The sequence below is a fragment of the Mya arenaria genome, chromosome 12 (genome assembly GCF_026914265.1).
Source record: "Mya arenaria isolate MELC-2E11 chromosome 12, ASM2691426v1".
Taxonomy (NCBI): Eukaryota; Metazoa; Mollusca; class Bivalvia; order Myida; family Myidae; genus Mya; species Mya arenaria.
This window is the reverse complement of record NC_069133.1, coordinates 34,378,830-34,400,314: the sequence shown is the minus strand read 5'-3', so window position 1 is coordinate 34,400,314 and position 21,485 is coordinate 34,378,830. Positions and strand designations below refer to the sequence as shown.

The 21,485-nt window shown below is 33.9% G+C and overlaps 1 protein-coding gene across 1 annotated transcript; it reads left to right on the top strand.

Annotated features, from left to right (window-relative positions):
• The first annotated feature begins 6,966 nt into the window (after nt 1–6,966).
• On the top strand, nt 6,967–20,816 carry LOC128211971 (major facilitator superfamily domain-containing protein 10-like). The gene is made up of 12 exons (XM_052917161.1): nt 6,967–7,096; nt 8,881–9,088; nt 9,531–9,627; nt 10,364–10,467; nt 10,868–11,026; nt 11,631–11,822; nt 12,362–12,458; nt 12,933–13,044; nt 13,602–13,657; nt 14,724–14,867; nt 15,173–15,310; nt 15,919–20,816. The coding sequence occupies exons 2-12, from the start codon at nt 8,894–8,896 to the stop codon at nt 16,020–16,022; spliced, it is 1,398 nt and encodes a 465-aa protein (XP_052773121.1). The 5' UTR covers nt 6,967–7,096; nt 8,881–8,893; the 3' UTR covers nt 16,023–20,816.
• Nucleotides 20,817–21,485: the final 669 nt, after the last annotated feature.

The following is a 21,485-nucleotide window of genomic DNA, read 5'->3' as shown; positions in this document are numbered from 1 at the left end:
TTTGAAGAGTAGTTTATGTTTCATTATGTTCTCATTTAGTCCCGATAATTTGTTGGTAGTTGTGTTGTTTTTTCAAATCTTTTAAAATACTAAAATTCAAATGCAAATAGATGATTTTTTTTTATCATTTAGAAATAAAAAGTATACATTTACATTCAAGCCGGTGTGCGTGAAGGCGCTCTTTCCACGCCCCGTGTGTTGTTGAATAAGTGAATGATTGATTTATTAATTGAGTGAGTGAGTAGAAGGATAATGTGTAATGGATGTTCCCTGTGGTTGTTTGTCCCAAATGAATGAAGACAGAAAAACTACCTATTAGTAATTACAATCGACAATATACAATATCTACTATCAGTCAGTCCAGCAACTTAGAGAACAAACAGTCAAGTTGCAATGTATGCATAGATTGAAACACTATATGTTTAACTTGTCAGCAAATATATAAGTTGGTAAAGTTTCAATGCACCAGTGTGGAGTTGCGCTCTATCTTCTAATGGTCAGAAGTATGCTCTTGACCATGAATTCTACTGACCTAGTCTGGCCATGAGTGAGTCATCAAAATGGCTACCAAAACAAGCACCTGTTTTGTTATACTGAACTTCAGGTCGAATTTATAAACAAACAAAACTTGCAAAAATATTATAACTGGTTAATATCTGGTAATATGGCTCCTACTGATTACCAATTGTCCAATTTTTCGTGGAACGGAGGCACACAGGCTTGTATAAAGTGCGCTGGATGACCAAATGCTCTTATTTTCGTCAATGAGGTATTGTTTTGATTTCATCATACGCTTCTTCTTTTGGAGTTTGATTTTGATTGTACGCCACACATTTTCGATGATATTGATGTCAGGGCTTTGGGAAGGCCATGACATTTAGATAAGGCTGTTATCATTTCCCCACTGACTTGTCCTCCTTTATGTGTGCACTCGGACATAATCCCCTTGAAAAGTGTATGTTGACTATGAACAATGATTTTATATCAAGTGATACCGAGGATTGCATCATATAGCCAAACGAAAACGATTGAAATCGAATGTACTATACATACTGGGTTTCTTACAATTTCGTTTAGAAGTAAAATATAAAAAATCGGGTTTCAAAGACTTGCTCAAACATCAAATTAAACTGGCTAAATGAGTACATAATTAAACATAAATGAAACAAAATATCTCTTGAAAGTATGTTCATTTCAATAGTAAAAAATCCATCTTTATCTTTAATGGTCAGAAATAGGTGAGCAGTATCCCTATTAAAGATAAAATATGTTATTTCATTAAATTCATATTATTTTCATATTTAAATAATATCATTACGTTCACTTGATTGCATTACTATGTGTACACCCATTACGTAACTTCGTGATGTAACGTCTTCTAGCGAGACTTTGGGATCTGTTAGACTGAGATTGACTCATGATGGACCTGCTTTTAACTACTAACTATATCATTGAAACTCGTTATAAGGTTTCCGATATCCTTAGTATAAATGTTAATTTTGAATGCCTGTACCATTTGAAAAGGCGATGGTCGCTGATTACTGATATACTGAATAGATAACCGCAAAAGCGAAATGGACAAGTCTATTGCAGGAAAAACACTTTGATGTGCAATAATTAATAAACACTTTCCGGTCGTGGGGCATCGGTGCATGCCCCTGACCCTCTTAGCAGCACGGGCCTGCACATTCTATTTGGTCTCGGTACGCCCCTGGTCGCATTCCCTAAGTCACAGACATTACTGTTAATGATCCACATTGCACCCTATGCAACTATAAAATATTCAATTAATAAAACATGCATAAATATATTCAACACAAAAATTGTACACTGCTTTAAATACAATATATGCAAAAACAAATATAATTGAATAGCTAAACAATTGCTTTACATGTTGGGCGAATAATATATACAGTCGAAAAATAGTCCCAATCGAGTATCTTGTTTTTAATAAAATACACATAGCACACGCAATAACAGTCATCATACCAGTGCTATGACTGCAATCACTCTAAATCACTCAATAAGTTGAATAGTGGTTGTGATGAAGATAAACTTTTCTGAGATTTTATATTGTGTTGGATAATGCAAAACTTTTTCCTTGAGTCTTCGCTTTTTCTTTCACTGATGGTTGTTAAAGAAGTCGTTTAGAACATTGGATTTTTCTAAAAGTACCTACTTAATAGTTTAAATGCGAAACATTAACAAGGGTATCAACTATATCTATGAAACTATTTTTAAATGTTTGTGCTATATCCGGAATCCTTTTAAATCCGTTTAACAGTTTAATAGTGGTTTCATCCACAATTTATTGACGCAGTCAACGACCCTGTATACTTTCACCCAAGATGCTGACGAAACAACATAAAATAATGGTAAGTGTAAATGTGCTCATTTGTTTTGTTTAAGAATGTTTTAAAGGCCAAAATATCTCTTTTGCATTTAAGTTAACGCATTATTTGAACTATTCGGATAATTTTTCCCCATAACGTCTAAATAAAATGAAAGTTTTAATATAAGTTCATATTTTGGATCAACATATTTTAAAAAACAACAACAACAGTACAGCTTAAAGGGATTGTTTTAACTTAATAGGTCACTTCATAGCTTATCATTTTAAATTTATTGACAATAGTTTCAAATGTTCGTTATGAAAATTATTATTAATTAAAAAAAAATCATTTATTCTTCGTATCACTAATTCAATAACTGAAAAATGCATAAAATTAGAAAAGGCATTTTCTGTTGGTTTTCGAAATCTTACAGTGAAAATGCTAAAAAGGTGCCAGCATGTTTCCCAAGATTTCTTTAACCGAACATGGGTAGCAGGAAAAGTTTATTTCATTTTCATGTATATCGATATATATATGTACATATAAATCAATATCTCAGATTGCAGTTCAGGGTCTTTGGTTGTAATTGTTCGTATGTGGTTAATTATAGACTTAACAGTAGGAAAGGTTCGTGAATATGAAGTGAGAAAACAATACAAAAAATAACCTAAGTAAGAATACTTTATTTGTTAAATGAACATATTTTAATGTTGGATGCCATTTTCTTAGTATCTGTTTAAGTCATATATTTAACATTTGTTTGTTTAATTTTGATACTTGTTTTAATCATACAAAAAACCTTCCATTGAAATAAGTGATTGGATTAGTTTCATGTTTCAGCGACTGCAGTTTCGTAAGTGTTTAACCACGAAACAAGAAGAGAGGGCCGTTACAATGGTGTTGGCTATTGGTGACAACTCACTAAGGACGCAATGACTCGATGGCTTAACTTAATAAGTTGAGCAAATTGTATGAAACTTTACATCATCGTTTTAGATTAATACTGATTAAAGTGTTGAGAAAATTGCGGTCGCCAGTGTATGAGGGCCAAGTATGTAATGGATGGTGACTATGGTGGTGCTCATGGTGGTGGTGCTGCTGATGATGGTGGATGCTAATGATGGTGGTGATGCTGGCGTTGATGGTGATGGTGGTGATGGTGCTGCTGCTGCTGATGATGATGATGAGCATGTTGGTGGTGGTGGTGATGCTGGTGTTGGTGGCTGTGTTGATGGTGGTGGTGCTCCTGCTTGATGATGATGATGAGGATGATGATGATGATGATGATGATGATATTGATTTTTAACTTGGCCTTTACTTGACCCATATGATTAAGATTTGTTTGTTTGATTATGATTATTGTTTTAGGTATCAATAAATTCGATATTGGAATAAAGGTACATGAACTGATTCAATGTTTCAGTGTCGAGGGAACCGGAAGTGTCCCACCATGCAACTGGAATTGATACCCATTGGAACCTGAAGTGATGCTCCATCCGTAGCAGTGGCCACGGTATGTATTTAACAATACATTGCTGAATTGGATTTTTTTTAATTTTAATTTGACTTTTTTTACTTTTATTTGACGTTTGACTTTTTTATTTAACAGGCACATACTACATCATTAATACATTTCTGAAACAAAGTAGCGTATATTCGGAGCGCGTTGCCGTGCGACAGCTCTTGATGCTGATGATGATGCTGCTGATGATGATATCGATTTTTAAGTTGGCCTTCACTTGTTTAACATTTTTTTATTCTTGTGTTAGTTTTATATAACTGTTTGTTGTATATAACTTCTATATTGAAAAGAAGGTACATGAACTGATCCAATGTTTCAGTGTCCAGGTAACCGGAACTAGCCCACCATGCAACTGGTAGTGATCCCCTTGGAACCTAAACGATACTCCATCAGTGCAGTGGCAGTGGCCATGGTATGTACTAAAAAAACATTGCTTAATTGGATTTCAAAATAAATATAAAAATAATAATTAATGGAAATATCATAATTTGAAATATTACTCTAGCTTGACTATCATTCGTAAAACTAAGGTAAAAACTATAATTTCTATTCAATTGTATGATTAAAATTATATTGAAGATGATTAAAAATTGATGATGAATATGATGATAGTGCTGCTGGTGATAATGCTGATGTTATTGTTAAGTTACAGGATAATGATTTTGACATCAAGTACACCAGAACATACTTACATATGATTGATAGACTTATTGATTTGTTGTTTGATACAAGTTCAGCCCCAAGGCTGCACATACCTGTCTTTTTCATGAGCGCTTTTGGAGTTGGCCAAGGGTGACACCTCACTGGTGACTGCTTGAGTGCTGAACTAGATCAAGGGAGTTAATGGATGCCTTTTCACGGGGAACACTAAGGAAAATGAAAATTTGAAAACATTGAAACTCTATATTTGGTCCTAGTGTTAATCAACAAGGCAGTTTTACATTGATGTGACAACCTTATATTGAAGTGATGTTCAATAGTTGATGTGACATTCTTATATTGATGTGAAATTCTTACATTTATTTGACATTCTAGTGAACATTCTAATGATGGTGTGACATTGTAATGTTGTTGTGGCATTCTAATGATATTCTAATGAACATTCTTAAATTGATGTGACATTCTAATGAGGTTATGATATTTTAATGATGTTGTGCCATTTGTTTTACTGATGTGACATTCTAATGACATTCTACATTCTTATATTGAAGTCACATTCTAATGTTGTTGTTGTATCCTTATATTGATGTGAAATTGTAATGTTTATGTGACACTTTTATACTGATGTGACATTCTAATAAACATTTATTGATGTGGCATTCTTAAGTTGATGTTTTAGCCATATATTGATGGGACATCCTAATAGTGATGGGACATTCTCCCTTTGTCAGCATTAACAGTAACTTCGTATGTGAATCGTAAATTTGAAACCAGACAAATGATGAGGCTCAATATTCATACTTTGTGAGCCGATACTTGGCAAATGAGCACAGGTTTCCAGAGTTAACCGTCTCTGGTTTTTCCTGGCCGGTCGGTGGCACAGCTTAGGGCTTTTGCAGCCAGTGCTTGCTTCAGTGCTATAGTGTGCTTGTTTAACATATCTTGACATGTGCACAGCTAAAGACTTGAGTAGCTTGTGTTTGCTTCAGTGCTACAGTGTGCTTGTTTAACATATATTGTTTCTCTCCCTCGCCTGCACGCCATTACTCAATGAATGCCCGTGTGACAGTGCTAAACACTGGTGCAGGCTAAAGGACGAGGGAAGCTTTAACCAGGGTTACATTCTGCCTTTTCACTTTGCTCCAGAAACCTAATATGTCTTACAACCTTATCGCAGCACTCGCCGAATTGGCCTGGGCCGAGTGCCAGCTAGTATGAAAACACTTAAAACTACCTCTAAATATTTGCTATCTCCCCTTATTTCTTTCCTCCTCCGCCCTCATCCCACTATCCGCAATCCTTAATAGTTGTTTCGACTTTCTCTCTCTCTTTCCTTATTGTATTCCCACACCTAATTCACTCTGACCCTGATTTGCCTCCCTCCCTCACCCCCACTCCTCCTATCTCTACTCTATCCTCATTCCGTGTTTTTCTCGACTCAATCACTTTTCATTTTTTTCGACTCAATTTTCAACTCCTCTCTTCTTACCTACTTCTCCCTATCCTCCTCTCTAACCGGCTGATTCCCTTGCCCGCCCTGCACCCTACTGACCCCCTCTATCTCTAAACTGACCTTCCAGACCTCTCCCTCTATTTTCCTTCTGTCTGTCTCATCTGCGCTTGCCCTCTTCTTCCCCCCCCCCACCCCTCACCCCTTTCCCTTTCCAGTCGGTGGTCTACCTCCATTACATTCCCCCTCTATTTCTTATCTCAATAAGCAGTCAATAAGAAATAATTCAGAATGTTCACAAAGGTATACTCTGATATTGTTTTAACAAAATAAGCCAGTCTGAGCAATACATGCGTTTTCTTTCATGGTAGGATAATTAAAACAGTCTCAAAAACGTACTTAATAAATTATTATTATTTAAATGATATCACGGATATATAAACCATGGTTTATATGTCCGCGATGATATCAAACTGAGGAAATAGTGTGTCACGGACGTAGATGGTTCATATATAGGTGCGTGTAAGTGTTAGTCACTAGTAAACTCGTCCTATGACTCATGCAGGCTCAGAAAAGCAAAATTTTAATTTTATTTTAAAAATGCTATTTCAGGAGCAAATATGGTCAAATGTGCTGTATATGTTATAAATAATATGTTCTACAATCAGGTACACCTCTTTTGTCGTACATGTAGTTAGATTATACATATTATGAAACATTTCAAATTCAGTTTAGAACTGAGCTTTTTTGTGTCTCAAACTCAGATTGGTGATCTAATTACGGACCCTGAGCTTCCTATAACGGAAAAAAAACATGTATATTTATATTAAATACTCCACAATAAAGTCTGTTTTGGTGAATACAGTCTTAAATGAATATAAAAAGTAGAAGAAATTCAAATTTCTTCAAAAGGTTAACGTACTTAAATGGGTTAGCAAGAGAATTAGTTGTATGTAGCCTTAACGTGTTTAATCGATTCAGCTATGTCCACGTCGCGTCAATCAAACCGTCCAAAAAGTTTGCAAACATTTTGACAAGTTTGACAGTTCAAAGTTTTACGAAATTACGACATCACGTGTACTGTACCCATTATATAATACCACAAACGCTCCAAATTTTGTGCAATCAAAGGTAAATGCCCATGATGTAGTATTAATTTTGGTTCTAGGCACGTAACCGTTCGACACATCCGTATGTTGACAGTGACCATGATTTCATTTTTGTTTGAGTTTTTCCGATCATATAAGATTGATAACTGGTTTCTGGTTTATATGATATGTTGGTTTTGACAGTGAGTTATTCATCTACAGTCCTGTCTCTTTAGTCATTCTTTAATTATGATGTCAGTGTCTTATAACACCAGTAGTCAACTGGTCAAGTCGGATTCAAAAATAATAATTACTGAATTTTTAAAGGGTGACCCTTGTATTGTGATATAAAGTTGGATTTAATGGATGCTCTTTTTCGGTATGTAAACTGTAAATAACAAGGTAAAAAGTGTACCGTACATATTTTAAGGTTTATTTTTTTATAAACCTGGAATACATGCAAACAATTGTCTCAACCAGAGTACCCCAGCCACAATAAATTTAGTGTGCACTCTCATAGAAAACTCTTTTCACTAGGAGGTTTCTCTGTTATGGGAATATCTGGCTCTTATTTTTGTTGACAAGTTTCTACCATTCCCGATCCTGCTATTGACCTAACTTCTAACGACTTAGTATCTTCTTGTCTAATTCAAGGCTTTTAGGCTTGCAGTTCATCATTACATATATTATATATAAAAATATGCAATAGAGGTTACAAACAATACTGGATTTGACATTTTTATGTAAATAATGTTTTTCAAATATAATTCAGGAATTGTCCCACCTGTAGTTTGCTTACTATTAATATTTAAGTTAAGGCTTTCCCTGTTTATTTTACTGTGGCCAAATACCGGCTACTTCCAAATCATCAGAAGTGATGTTTTGTCCCAATTTTCTGACTAAAGATTTCCAAAAAGCAACACATTTCTTCCCAAAATGATAAACAGTTTTAATTTTGGTCAAGAGGATATCTGCATTAATCTCAGCAATTGTCTTACAAGGTACAATTGTAACTAATCGGCCATCTCTGAGGATTAAATGTGCATTTGTGACATAGTTAGTTTTCAAACACTCCTATTATCAATCATTATGTTGATTACTTTGTTCAAAATACTGACAAAAACATGTTGACAATAGTTAATATTATTCAAAATGATAGTGTGACTGAAAGTATTGAAATGAAATAACTCATTACTCCATATTATGCCTTTTGACTCTTCCCCACAGTCTGATAAGGATCTTCACAACTTCTTTTAGATTAAATATGTTTTTCCTGACCCGGGGCTGTACATGTTACATTAACTGTCATAGTGATAGTGTTAACTCAGATGCCTCAACAGGTATATACATTTTGATAAGACTGAATTAAGATGCAACACACATTTAATTTTGTTTTTAGCGTAACTTTGCCTCATAAGACAATATTGGTTATTTATAATATTGGAATAAGTTATTTTAACTACAATTGTAGTTAAACTTCTTTAAAAGAGCAAGGTTGAACATTCCAGCAAGGAAACATAATACAATGCGATTGAAGTGCCAGTCATTTGTCATTTAAAAGATATCTAACAGACCCCTGTTTACACAAAGCTTAAGTGGCAGAATCTTCCCACTTGGATTAAGTGGCAACCCGTCTTAGGCAGCCACTTTGACCTTTTTCCAAAGGTGGCAATTTGATACAGGTTTGACTGTAGTTTGTCCAAAATGAAACAGCTAGGACTGCTTCTGAAAATTTGACTAAAAAACTCTCAACTTGTATTTTATGGTTGCATTTTAACAATGACTTTAAGCAATCAAAATTCCATCACTTTGTTTTATGTTTTGCAGGAAGATCTCCAAAATGGTTGTCACAAGGTCTCAAAATAATGGTGCAGCTGTGCCACAGTCTGAAGGCAAATCAGGGGACACAACTCTTTCCAAAGGGGAGAGAAAAACACTTACAGTAGTGTTTATTTCACTTGTTATCGACTTGCTGTCTTTCACAGTAATCCTTCCACTGTTGCCATCGCTGTTGGATTATTATGGATCGAAAGAGGTAAAAATACACAGCCATATGTACCTGCTGTTCTTGAATGATAATTTGTTGTTAAATGTATTATTTAACAGTGTTTTCTTTTAGCTTTTTGCAACGAGGCCAGGACCTTTGGAGTTGTGAAAATAGCGACAAAATGCCTAAATTGTGAATTTACCATAGTATGTTTTAAACAAAAAAACTAAGCAAAATATGTACGTCTGATTCTAGAACAGGTTATTGGTAACAGATATAACAATGTTTCCATATTTGGTCCTGTAATAGCATTTTTCATTTCTGAGTAAGAGTCTAAAACTTACACTCTGACTCATGTGAATACAGACCCTGTCCTAGAACTAGGCATTGATTGTCTTGAAATTGAAAAAGCCAATCATTCATTTATATATATATATATTAGATTCATTGTTACTATACTATTATAATATATCATGTTCGTTTTTTTCAGGACAGTTTATATGAGGGTTTGAAACAGTCTGTTTCCAGTTTCCGTGAGCTAGTCGGGGCACCAGACACTCCTAGATGGAACTCAGTGCTATTTGGTGGTACGTTACTTAACAGATTAGATTAAACTTGATTTATTTTGAAACAATTGTGATTTTTTTTTATTTTTATGTTATGGTTAGTAAATGTCATTGGCAAGATGATGCATAGGAGTGGGGTCTTGTGCTGTGGGGGGAACAGGAAGAACTAGAGAAAACCTACTTTATGGCTGGCTTGGTCACCACAAACCAACATCTGTTGCTCCTTTTCTGGGAATAGAACTTGTTACGCCCTTGTTGGAAGTGAGTCCACTAAATGGACAGTCCAACAATGTTTTCATTTATTTTATCTAAGACTTGAGGAATGATTATTATTTTGTTGCATTGAAGAACATGTATGAACATAATCTCTGAATAGTTTTCATAGCTTTAAACAATAGTACGGAAAGTAAGTTTTAACACTTGAAATCAGGTTAGCAGAATCAAAATTTGCTAAAACAATAGCATTAGTTTTTGAAAAACTGTTATGATAATAAACAATTTTCTAGGGAAACAGTGGTCGGAATTAACACAAGTCCACAAGCCCTGCACTGGTAAAATGTTTAGGGCTTGCCCAAATTCTGATTTTTATATAGCAGGGCTTGTTCAAAATTTTGAAGCCAAGCAATAGTAAAAGAATTTGGCTTGTTCATCCAAGGTCTTAATTTCAATGGCTGGGGAAAGACTCCTAAAATAGCACATGCTACATGTAAACAGGGTAAAATACCTTCAAATACAGGATATTGTGTTATATTTACAGGTCTGATTGGGTCCCTATTTTCCCTGCTACAGTTTATCGCATCTCCGGTGATAGGGGCAGCATCAGATGTCTACGGACGAAAACCTCTGCTTATTCTTACAATGGTAAGACCTTTTTGTTAAATAATATGGATTACTGGCTCAGGTATAGGATGTTGTGAGATTGATTTTGTATAAAAGTATTTTTAAGAATATTTTCCACTGCCTAAGCCTGTTAAAGTGCCAAATCATGCAAAATAAATAATATTATTAAAAGGCAAATGTACATGTTTTGACTATTTCTATATATATTATACAATATATTTTAGAGCTAGTCTCATTTTTTCCAAGAGTTACCTATACATTTTCAATCCTCATGAAAATAATTACTAGCATATTGAGAAAATTGGGGAAAACGGACATTTTTTGTGAGCAGAGACAACAAGCAGTTTATTGCCCTTAGAGAAATGAGTGTTTTTATTCATTTATTGATTATTTGACACTGACCCTGTTTTTATATTTGCAGTCAGGTGTTGCAGTGTCCTATGGCATATGGGCGGTCTCCCAAAACTTTGGGCTGTTTGTTCTGGCAAGGGTGGTTGGTGGAATCTTCAAGGGAAACATCAGTCTTAGTACAGCAGTCGTCACAGACGCCCTACCCCAACACAAAAGGGGGAAAGGGATGGTATGTTGTTTTTTGGAAGTCATTTCCTGAGTGTTGTGGACAAGGATGTTGTACAAAAAATGTAACTTTGATTATTAGTACTTTAGGGCTATCCCATTTAAACATATAACCCCCGGGGGGAAGGCATCTGAATTATACCGACCCCCTACAGAAGCAGAACCCTTTTGGGGTCTAAATTAGCAAAAAAGGCGCCCACCCATAATTTCCTTCCCCCGTGGGTTATATGTTTTACTGGAATAGCCCTAAGGGATAAGATGAAATATATAAAAAAAATTAACTGAATAGAAAAAGTTTACTTGAAGTAAGACTTATCACTCCAGTTGCTTCAAATTTTACAGCCTGATACAATGTGCCTTTTTCTCACATTTTAATAGCACCCTGTCCATCTTCTGCAAGACCCTGCCCTTATTTAAACAAGACTGAAACTCCATGATACTAACTTGTGTGAAAATTGTTTAAAGCTATTTAAAGGATATCCAAAATTATATGGTGTCACTAACCATTGAAATTTACAAAGTATTGCTCATGGTTCAATAAAATGTCAGGTTTTTTGTCCAGTAGATCCCATTTGATACAGTTTTAAGCTGCTACATTTTTCTTTCAGGCGGTTATTGGTATAGCTTTCTCCGTTGGGTTTGTATTTGGTCCACTGATTGGTGCAGTATTTTCCCGTTGGGCTCGAGCACAGCAAGGGGAGTTCTATGTGTTTCCGGCATTATTCGCTCTTGCATTGGCAGTTATAGATGTGATCTATGTTGCTGTTGTATTCAAGGAAACACTTCCAGAACATAGAAGGGTATTTAATAGGATATATTAATAAATTAATAAGTTCAATGTTAATAATGGATTTTGTTATTTAATTTAATCAAAATCTGTTCTTAAATTTATCCAAGTTGTCACTATGTAACATTATATAAATATCATATGGCAGCATGTGTGACATTGATATTGTCAAACTGAGAGCAAAAATTCACCCTCGTCCGAGGGTGACATTCTGCTCTCGGGGTGACAATATCAATGTCACACATGCTGCCATATGCTGCCCGAGGGTGACATTCTGCTCTTGGGGTGACAATATCAATGTCACACATGCTGCCATATGATATTTATATAATTGTGCTGCGATAGATTACACAAGGGATTTAAGTGTAATTTAATGATTTAAGTAATAATCTTTTCTGCTTTCTGTGATTCCCATTTGCAATTAATTTCAGTCTTAAAATGAAGTTCAATTCATATCTTCTATCTATCTGATATTTTTCTACCTTAATACATAATGTACATTGCTGTAAGGCATGTGTACATGTATTCTTTCATGTTGTTTGTTTTTTTCAGGCAAATTCGATATCAAGTGGCTGGCAAAACACGTCCTACCTCATAAACCCCGTATCTCTATTCCGATTCTCATCCGTGGCAAATCTAAATAAAAAAGGTGAGATGAGTGTCACTTAATTTCTTTTACCACACTGTTAAAAAATTATATTAACTTAATCAGGTATGTTGGCATGATGTTGCGCGAGAGTGTGTTCTTGTGTTGTTGAGGATACTGGGGATCCAGGAGAAACCCATTTGTCTGGCTTGGTGACCACCAACAAAACTCGCATACATTTACATCCATGAAGGAGAAATTCAATTATTTGGCTTGGTGACTAAACAAAATTACATATATGTCCAGGACGGGAATCAAACTCTTTGCACCCTGGTGAGAATCGAGTGAGCTAACACTGTGTTAACTTGCCAACCAAGTTTGAGGATGTTCACGTGCGAGGTTGTATTACCATTAAGGTTGGATACCATTACCAAGTATTGATACTTTAATAAGTAATTTCTTTAAAAAGTACCGGCTTATACTGCTTTGACAAGCTTTTCTATACATTGGTTACTCTATTGTACTTTTTATTTTCAGACATATCGTCAGTGCAGAAGATAGGCCTTGTGTATTTCCTGTACCTGTTCTTTTATTCTGGACTTGAGTTTACCCTCACATTTCTGACACACAACAGACTAGATTATGACAGGTAGGGAGACTTGTTGGCTCTTCTTTGAATACAATGGTATTTTTGTCTGTTTTTATGCTGAAACACTTAAGTTTAAACTCATAATTACTTACAACGATTGTAAAACAAATTATTACCATATTAATCACTCTCAGTGTGGTATTGTGTTGTGGGGAAAACCGATGAAACTGGACGAAACTCACTTGTCTGACTTGGTGACCACAAACAAAACTCACATGCGCACAGGCCGGGAATCGATCCCAGGCTGCCTATCTGAGAAGCGAGTGCACTTTCCACTGCGCTAACCGGACAAATGCTTTGTCAGTGTTAGTGTCACACTTTTTGGACACCTCAAACTTTGTATGTACATTGGTCAGTAAATTAAAGGTCAAGGTCATTGTGTTCTGGTTCAAAGACACTTGATCCTGAGCTTGTAAAGAAAGGAAAAAGATTGATCGAAGCCTATGTTTTAAAAGGATGAATCCGTTATAATCTTTGTAATGGGTTACAGTTTCTTTAAACACAGATGTGTTCTTTTCTTCTTTTAATGTGTTGTTACCGTTTGGTTTTAATTTCAGCATGCAGCAGGGAAAAATGTTTTTCTTCATTGGATCTCTGATGGCGATAGTACAAGGTAAATAAAAATAATGGACTTCTCAATGTTTTGACCGGGGGTTATTTATAACATTAGCACACTGTATACCGTAATCACAAAAGCCTACTATGAAAATTTTCATCATCTGTCCATCCATCCCTGACTGATATTCCAAACAACAGCATGACTGTAACAAGCATTATGATTACCAATAGGTAACTCCTTTGTGGCCTTAGAGTGTACCCAGTGAAAGAGGCAAAAACTGCTATAAAAGGATTCCCTCTACTAATGCCATCTTCATTTTGATACCATTAGAATATAATTGTCCAATATATTCCATTATAAGGTGACTTTTTGTGGTGAGTGCCACCAGGGAAATAGGACAATTATAATATTGGAATGGGGATCTTGCTGTTCTTCCATTTTTTTTCCTTTTACCAAAGTACAATTATCCCAATATATTCATTTATAAGGAGGCTTTTGTGTTGAGTGCCACTGTGGAAAGAAGCCAAGTTGATGGAATGGGGATCCTGCTGGTTTCTTTTCCATCTTTCATACTAATGGCATAAGATGTTTTAGTACCATTTTGTTCTTTAAAACTTAGTACCAATTATATATTCAGTTATCAGAAGGCTTTTAGTGTTAAGTACCACAAGGAAAAGAGGCCAGGATGCTGGAATGGGATCATGCTGCTTTTTTCAACTTTCATCCAAATGTCAATGAAATAATAAATGTTTTCTTTTAACCAAAGTACTACAAGACCAGTATAATTATTCTGCTATTAGGTGGCTTTGGTGCATGGAGTGCCACCTGTGAAAGAAACTTGGCTAGTTGGAATAAACATCCTTCTACTAATACCATTTTTCATCCCGATGGCATAAGAGAATTTAAATATTATTGTTCTCTTTCTAACAGAGTACTATCATTTTTTATACCAATATATTCCAGTATGTGGTGGCTAAGTATGTTGAGTTCCACCAGGCAAAGAGGCCAAGCTTGCTGGCATAAGAATCCTACTTATACCATCTTTCATCCTAGAAAATTGACATATTCTTTTTTCTTTATAACAGATTACAATTTTTATACCAATATATTCCACTTTTAGGTGGCTATGTACGTCGAGTTCCACCAGGCAAAGAGGCCAAGCTTGCTGGTATAGGGATCCTACTGCTAATTCCATCCTTCATTCTGATGGCGTTTGCTCACTCGGCTTTGATACTCTACCTGGGCCTCACACTTTTCTCCTTTGGTAAGTCAAGAAACAAAGTAATTTTGTATTAATGTACTCAATGTTTGTTTTTTGTGAATGTTGAAGGTGTCACTCAAGATATATTGTTTACAGAGAAGAGAAGTAAAGATTTAAAAGTTAACAAAGAAGACATTAACAACATTTTTAACTTTAACAAAACTATGAACAATCAGCCCATTATCTAATAACTATTCTTAGTAATTTATAAAAATAGAGGAGCCGACCTTGTTATTCCTAACTTTGTTGTGATTATCTTCAATCCCATACTTAGTATTCTGTGATCAGCAATACATTTTCAATTGCAGCCTCTGCGACTGTTGTACCAAGCCTGACCACGATGGTTTCAGCGTTTGGTGGTAATGACCAGAAGGGGACAGTCATGGGGATATTTAGGGCTCTTGGGGCTTTAGCTAGGGCACTGGGACCCATGTTTGCCTCTACAGGTGAGGAATTCTTAGGTGCTATATGTGTTGCAAAGCATGGCAGACTGGTATGGAATAATGGAACTATTCTTTTATGTCAGCACATTGGTCATGGTGAATTGATTTGGAGTTAAAGAAGCATTGGTGTTGTTGGCGTCACAGACCTCGTTTTCATAGTGCAAAAGGTGTTTAACATAACCCATAATTCAAAAATTGTTGAAGGTATTCAATTGAACTTTGGTGCTCATGTTACCATTGTCATTGGCCTTCATATAGCAAGGTCCATAACTTGACTAGTTGTCGAAATAAGCACATGCCCACAGGCCCTGCACAGGCAAAGTGCTTTCTTGGGTTGCTCAACTTACAGTTTTAATATAGCAGGGCTTCTTGATAGATTTTGATAGCAAGCACTTATGTAAGAAGATTGGCATCCAACAGTCCAATTTCTGACTGCTCATCTTAAATAAATGTTTTATTGATGCCCCTTAAATAAATGTTTAGTGATGCCCCTTTCTTGACTAAAAAACAACAGACAAACATTGGTGTTTGCTCCGTGGAGCTCTTGTTAAACTCATTAAAAAAAAAAAAAAAATATGCATGTGATTTAGTAAATTCTCTATCTGTTTCAGTGTACTGGAGCTTTGGCAGCCATATTTGCTACATCATCGGAGGAGTGATGCTAATTGTACCATACCTTATTCTTAAAGCTAAGCCTTCTGGGAAGTCTCAATGATATAAAATCTACACCCTATAAGCTTTTTTGGTAATGCTAGTTCCAGCACTGATGGTAATGCTAGTTCCAAAAGTCTCTGCCCTATCTTTATTATGATACACCTTTTTGGGAGGGCTAAGGGAGAATATCATTATTATCTTCCAATTTCATATCAGCAGAATATTATATGGATTGTGATATTTGAAACAAAACAAAAAGGACAGGTATTCATAAATTATCTTAAAGCTGCACTCTCACAGACATACCATATTTACATTTTTTTTTTTTGTCTTGGAAAGAGCAAATTTTTGCGTAAATGATAAATAATTGCTGACTAAATATCAGATCGCAGATTTGCATATTTCCGTTCTAAAATTAATGTTTTATGGCTTAAACTGTTACTAACGATTTAAAAAAAATGCATAAAATATAATTTTTTGAACAATTAAATATAAAAATCTGCGATCTATTTTTTGTCAGCAGTCTTATATAGCTGGTTTCCGTGGATTTTCGCAAAAATTGGCTCGTTCCATAACAACAAATAAAAAAATGTCAAAACGTTCAATCTGTGAGAGTGCAGCTTTAAGTCTTCTTCTATATGAAGTCATTTATTCATTTTTGTTTCTTACTGATTATATGATGAAAAAGCATTTTTTTTGTGACTATTTTGTAGGAGAATTTTAGGTTTTAAAAATTGATACACTTCTTTTAATTTGCAATTCAAAAGTGAAAATAATGCCTTGAGCAAGGAAACAAGGAAATGACTTTAGATGAGGTTTTATGAATACCGGCCTGCTATGTATTGACAGCATGGATTATGTGCCTGTAGTGTGTTCTTAAAAAAATTCAAGAGAGCGTGCTGTATTTTCCCTGTTGAATATGGAAAAAAATTGATAGATATAATAAAACCAAATACCGGGTATCATAGATGAAGATGTCCAAATATCATTAATGAAGATGTCTTCCATGACCAAGAAAACATTTCTTTGAAATAAATAATCACCATTTAGCAAAATGTGATTGTTTGCTATAAATATTCATAAGAAGGCCCCCCTCATATAAGCGTGGTGCTGGGTAAAATATGCATAGTACCATAATTGTCTGATCATAAAAGGCTTAACTTGTTAAACTTTGGTACTGTTTTTTTTCTTTCTGATTCTTGGTCATTTCTGAAGCAGGCCTTCATGACCACCATTGCATACATAGCTTATTATATATCATATAATCGTAGGAATGGTTTAGATACAAGGTATATTTTTGTATATATTTTTTACAATTCTAATATTTTCAGCCATTTTTTCATCAGTTAGAGGTATACATATAATATGCAAGTGCAAGGGTTGTGAGGGTCTTTTTTTCTTGTCTGTACAATGATTACAGACCAAACAATGTGATATTTATGTTTTGTTTACAAGCCTCGGAGAGATAATGCATGCAATAGTTAAAATACGTTGTACTAGACTATGTTTACTACTTTTCAATTTTGTTTGTTTTCTACTTTGTGCCATCTTTTTTTTTTATTTTGCAATGTTAATACAAGACAGATTTTTTTATTAATATTTTTACACAATACGGATAAAATTAAGTACAATGTGTAAAGTTTGTTTTAATGTTAAACTATCACTTCTCAAGAATCTACTTGTGTGACTCTATTTAGCTTTTATTTTCTAAATAGTATTTATTCTTTGAATATAAAGAATAACATGCAGTCACATTTGCTTTTGTGATGTCTACATGTGTCATGTCAGCAATTAGAAGGTATTTGTGTAACTCATGTTTAATTTGTGTTCAAAGACATAACCATACATATATATTGGATATTTATGAACTTGTTCATATATTTGTGACTAATGACATATATTGTCTTGTTTAGATGATATTTACGTCCAATGGCAATGTCATTTAAATGTCGTATTTAGAAGATATCCATGAATCATGACAATGTCAATCAAATGTCTTATTTAGAAGATATTTATGCCTGATGACAATGACATTAAATGTCTTATACAGACACTATTTTATGACAAAAGCCATGTCTTTCTTGCTTATAACATATCATATGTACGCTTTATACAAAATGTTTTATTTCAAATAATGTGTTTTATTTCATTTCATTTGATTTTCAAGGGATAGGAATCATTCAGAAAACAAAACAAAAAGTAAATGTTAGCTTTTACATGATATGCTATAATTCTATTAACCTCCTTCTTTAAATGGTATTAAAGGAATTTTCACATGCATTTGTTGATAAATTGTCAAACTTTTCTAAATCAATATGGGTTTTTTAGTATTCAGAATTTAATAGGAGTATCATAGTGCATATCTTTGGTAACATGATTGAAATATCTTATTTATTTTTTTAACATACTGGTATTCACAATTTTTGAAACATTACCATGCAATTTTCAGCATTGCTTCCTGAAATGTCACTGAATTGAAATGTTATGAGAAAACCAAGTGTTTGACTGTAGGCCTAAAATGGTGTGTTATTATTAAGACTGGTGCATTCTTCAGTAATTATTAAGAAAAAGTTACAGCATCCATAACCCAAATTATACTGGAAGTAACTGTTTTGTACCATGTTGTCATGGAAAACATTCAATAAATAGCATGCGGTATAAGTAAATAGCATTTGAATTTTCCCATTTTAAGTTGTTAGAGGTAGCACAGTAACACCAATTCTGTGGGAGTTATTGAGTAGAGTAAAACAAAGAAAACACTCACAAACATGGTGCAATTTGGTGTTTTGGACATGCATTCAATTGTAGGACTGACATGCTTCACTTGAAAAATAACACCAAAATGTAAACTATACATTGCCTGTTTACAAACTGACATCATTTGAAATGGCATTACAGTATGCTATAAATGTTTCAAAATGTTTATAATTAATTTGTTATATAATATACGATTCATTTATACTTATACTTGACAGAATGTTTGGATTTTATAATCATAAGTGTGTTTTTTGTAAAAACTTAACTTATTATATACAATCATGTACATTGTATTTTAAACTGTTTTTTGATATAGCACTTCAATGGTTACAAATATATTTTGTCACATTCCATTGTTTTAGACAATAATCTTTTATGACCTGCATTGGACAGAGTTACTTTAATCGCCAAACATAATTGCATAATTAAATTTAAAAATTGTCTATTTTTACCAAATGGAACTTTATAGCATGTGAAAATATGTCCTGTATTTCAGTATGACATCAGAAATACCATTTCCGCATTTTACGCAAACAGATAATATAATATATAGATAGATATTTCTTTATTTTATTTCTTGACATGTGCAATGCCTGGTGAAGTGAAGAATGGGGATAAGCTTTTGATATTTACACGTGTTATAGTTTATCTGTTGTTTTTCAAAGGAAAGGGAGAGCCAAAACTTTTTAACCCTGCAGAATATAACAACATCCAAGATATTCACATCAAACATTTTACCGGTGCCATAATTAATATCATTCAAGACATTTATATCAAACAATTGTTAAAAGTGACAAAGCAGGGCCCACAAGGATAAATTTATTTATGGTCGAGTTATGCCTTGATCGGCGTACTTCAATCTGACAAACAGACAAGTGACTGCATCAGCTTACAGATCTCTAGTTTTCTATAAAGATTGTTTCTGCACTTAAGGGCCCAAATTCACACACTTCTTGAGTTTGAGATTAAGACTTTTAATGTAATGAAATATAAATATATTTTGTTGGATGAAAGATTTGTAATTAATTAATGGCAAACCCTGTTAGTTGGAACATGTTCAGCAATTTTCCCTATTTATGCTCTAGTAATAGCAATTTTACATTAAAAAAAATAGGCTTGCACGTTTGAGTCTTGTGTCTGAAAGTCAAACTTCAGCCCCAGTTTCTTGAAAACAGTTCTGACAAATAATATTTCTCAATGACTTTCTCAGATTATTTTTATGCTTTACAAACTAACATGGTTCAAAAATCATTAACAGAATCATATCCTTTCATAGATTATTTTTGGATAGATCTTTGGTAAGAAAACAACAAACTGTTGGAAATGTATTTGGGTACTAGAATTACTTAGAATTATTTAGTATTCTCAATTTTCTTTGCAAAACTAATGACCTTATTGAGGAAATTTAAGCACCAAATTCGGTAGAAATATAAAAATATATTAAGAAATATAAAAACTATCAAAGTAAGAAAGAACCAAAAACAATTCTCTTTTAATTTAGAATACACTCATTGTACTCAGTTGAGTAAAAACTTGAGAATTTTCGAGAAACTGGAGCAAGGACATTATTGAATATGGTTAAGGATATGACATATTGAATGTTTCTCTCTTTTATTACATGTTAATGGATGTTTGAGATTCCTGCTTGACGTTTACCGCGAATCTTAATGAAACTATGCTTCATCATTGCTTGGTGAAACATTTTGTTTGCTTCTTATTTTTAATACTTATTTTTAGTCTCAATTTTTCAGGCTTCTGTTTAATTTAACAGAATTCAAATAATTAAGCAGAGTTTATTATATAAAAATTATTTAATAACACTTGTTACTACATGTATTTGTTTTATGAAGAGAAATATTAGTATTATTTTGTTAGAGGTGGAATATTGTAGCTTACAACCTTGTTTTTATTTCTTTCATGTATCTTTTCTTTATCATATTAATCAAAATATTTGGTCTTATGTTAGGAAAAAATACTCAAATCGAATAGATATAATGTTATGTAGTTGAATACTTAGACATAAGAACGCTGAACAGTGAATATTTTACAGAAACATGTTATGTTATTTCATTAACATTGAATAAAAATGAGACTTTTATGTATTTATCGTTTGTATATATCGTTTTGAAAGACATCCTCAGTGATCCGTCTACTAAATGCGTCCCATTTGATTTAAACATATTTTATTGCCTCTTTTCTTTCAACATAATCGGTATTTACAACAATAATATAGAGTATACAAAAAGCAAATGGGTTGGACACAAGTTCTAACAACATTAGTAACGTCTTCCCCATGCGTCCCATTTACCGGCCCATTCACGGGCACAGTTGATGAATCTTTTCCAAATATGGTCAAACTGTTCATGTCCATAACATCTCTACTGATTTTGATAAACAACATCAAAGTCTTGATTTAGGTGTACAAACCATAATATCATCAAGTTTGGCCACAGTAACCTTGAACTCTCCCCTTCTCAACCATTTCTGAGCCAATCTTAAACTTGTTAGTATTTTTATTGCGCAAGTTTGATAGCATGCCAGACTGCAACAATCATTTTTGAGTAAATTTGGCAATCTCTACATGTATAACATCATTGAACTATATTATCGCTATAGTTACATTATCCCCTGTCATAATTGATAATTGTGTTTTTTCCAGTCCAAAAAATCAGGCATCTTATTTCATTCGCGGAATTCCAGTTATTTTGCATGAACGCCATACAGCAAACTTCTGATGGAATGCCGAAAAAAGTTGGAAACAAACTCT

Excerpts from the sequence above, each read along its gene's own strand:
- LOC128211971 (XM_052917161.1), top strand. The coding sequence starts at position 8,894 with ATGGTTGTCACAAGGTCTCAAAATAATGGTGCAGCTGTGCCACAGTCT. Across the intron at positions 9,089-9,530 it reads ATTATTATGGATCGAAAGAG|GACAGTTTATATGAGGGTTT; the intron begins GTAAAAATACAC and ends CGTTTTTTTCAG. Across the intron at positions 11,027-11,630 it reads ACAAAAGGGGGAAAGGGATG|GCGGTTATTGGTATAGCTTT; the intron begins GTATGTTGTTTT and ends TTTTTCTTTCAG.